Source organism: Macadamia integrifolia, chromosome 6, assembly GCF_013358625.1.
Source record: "Macadamia integrifolia cultivar HAES 741 chromosome 6, SCU_Mint_v3, whole genome shotgun sequence".
In the NCBI taxonomy this organism is placed as follows: domain Eukaryota; kingdom Viridiplantae; phylum Streptophyta; class Magnoliopsida; order Proteales; family Proteaceae; genus Macadamia; species Macadamia integrifolia.
In genome coordinates this window covers 2,353,189-2,355,477 of record NC_056562.1, presented here as the reverse complement: position 1 = coordinate 2,355,477, position 2,289 = coordinate 2,353,189, and the positions used below count along the sequence as shown (strand labels likewise).

General features: G+C 38.0%; 1 protein-coding gene across 1 annotated transcript; it reads right to left on the bottom strand.

Annotated features, from left to right (window-relative positions):
* Positions 1-205: 205 nt before the first annotated feature.
* On the bottom strand, positions 206-1,006 carry LOC122081530 (putative phytosulfokines 6). Its single transcript, XM_042648682.1, has 3 exons — positions 842-1,006; positions 668-747; positions 206-587 (listed from the first exon to the last, which is right to left on the bottom strand). Exons 1-3 carry the CDS (start codon positions 936-938, stop codon positions 480-482), a joined length of 285 nt encoding a protein of 94 aa, XP_042504616.1. The 5' UTR covers positions 939-1,006; the 3' UTR covers positions 206-479.
* Between the last annotated feature and the right edge of the window lie 1,283 nt (positions 1,007-2,289).

The window sequence follows — 2,289 nt, the reverse complement described above, 5'->3', positions numbered from 1 at the left end:
AAGGAGTGGCTACCAAGTAGGCTAACCATTAAGGAGTAGCTACCAAGTAGGCTATTTACATCTGGGCAAAGGTAGTAGAACGCATCCTTAAAAGTTAACCATTGAGGAGAGGATGCCCAAATACTTATAAACCTTTAAACCGGGCTACATACATCAGATGTGGATTATTGCTTTTGCGTGAAACCTTAACATGAACATGGGGAGGGATCACAAAAGAACAATCTCTTATATTCCAGACTAGTAAAACAATCTATTTAGTTGTTTCCTTCTATATTATTATCAGCACATAAGAGGAATACAATCAAACACTTATTATCTCCACATCATAGTTTGGTGCTTAGAGAATATTGTGAAGGAGAAGAACTCTGGTTCCTTACAAGCTCTTGAAACTCATTCTAGGGTTTACTGAAAGTCTAGAGGAGACAGACTAGAGGGAGACATGACAGTAATTGTAATTTCAATTCTTGCTTTGAAACAGCCTAAGGTTTATGATGTTGGGTGTAAATGTAGTCCAAGTGGGCTTCTGCAACCATCCTCCTCTTCAAGCATTCTTCATCTCCATTTCCACAATCCTCCATCCCCATCAGCTGTGAAATTACATAATCAGACAAGAATATTACAGAAAAGAAACATGATGACATGAAAGATGCAAAGGTAATAAACTCACCCAACTCCATGAATCGTCCATTTCTTCAGTTCTCAAAGGACCACTCTGAAGAAGCTTATCAACCTTTACCATCCCTTCATCTATAACCAAAACCACCCAAAAAAGGAAAATCTCGTAAGACACTTCATGGGGAGGTAGATGTAATGGTAGGTAGACAGATAGACAATTGCTTACCTTGTTTTTCCGTTGGGAGACGAGCAGCTACTGTTGAATAGGAGAAGAGAAAAAGGAAGAGGAAGAGGAGGAGAGGAGAAAAAGAACTTTGCCTCATGGTTTCAGCTCCAATCTCCAAGGGAAAAGAGAGAGAGAGAGGTAAAGAGAATGGTGCTGGTGGAAGGTGCAGGTTGCAGATATAAATACATGCAATGAGGTAGGCACTGTGGCCTGTAAGCCACATGAAGAGGAGGTTACAATGCCACAGATGGTAATGGTGGGCCCAACCCACCACCTCCCCCTATGACCTATACCCACCAGGCCACCATTGCCCATTGTATGTAAATGGGAAATGTGTTGCCACTACAGGTCTCCACTGTCTTTTTTTCTATGCGGAAGAGAGAGAAACTAAACGGATGAAGAGAGAGAGAGAGAATGAATGGTTTTGTCCTGTGACCTCTGTAAACGGTAGTTAACAGCGTCAACAAGTAACTTGACTACCTTAGTGCTAACGGCAGTTACCCAACATCACGCGTCTCACTCTCTCTCTCTTACCCTTTGTTTATAAACAGGGTCGGATTCAACCGAGTTTCTTAAAACCCTAATCCTAAAGCTCCAATCTAACATTAGGTCTCTAAAATTTAAGTACGCCTAACATAATCTTGTCGGGCTCATGTTTAGGTTCAATTCAACTCTATTGAATTCATACTAATCCAATCTAGCTTTAATTGGCCCTGATTTTTGTCAGGTCAGATAGACTAACCTTGATTGATCATGTTTTTATCATTTGCGTCTTATGAGTTGAAAAAAAAAAAAAAAAATGCACCAACAGATAATATGTTTAATACACAATTGAAATTATAAAATGCAACACAATAAAAGAATATATCAAATGATCAATATACAACTAAAAATATGAAGTACAACAAAATAATAGATGTTCATGATACTTGATCATAAGAATCAATGATTTTAGCCTAGGCCTTTTTTGGGTTATCAGGGCCAAACTTACATCCCTAGTTTATAATCACATACACGTACCCAAATACCTTTTCTACACGAGACCTTTGCACATCCACGAGACCTTTATCTAATTCTCACCAAGCAAAAGACTCCCACAAAGAAATGTGAGGTTTCTTTTTTCTGATAGGTTAGCATGCTCCTTGTTTTAATTTACAATATAAAATTAGTGAAGTGTTGATTGATGTTGGGATAAATCTGTTTAATTTAATATTGTGAAGTGATCTGGTTATTAGGTTTTATTTGATATGCTTTTTTTTTTTTTCTAGAAGATTATGAATTTTATTAAAGAGAAATGAATGATATTACATCAAGCAAAACTCAATAAAACAAGACGATTAGAGGAGCCCCACCTTCGGCATTGCCATCAGTAGGGACCTCAATCGCCTTCAATAGAACGTGTATCTAGGTCTAGTTAGTGCATCAAACACTAACTCTTCTCTAATGTG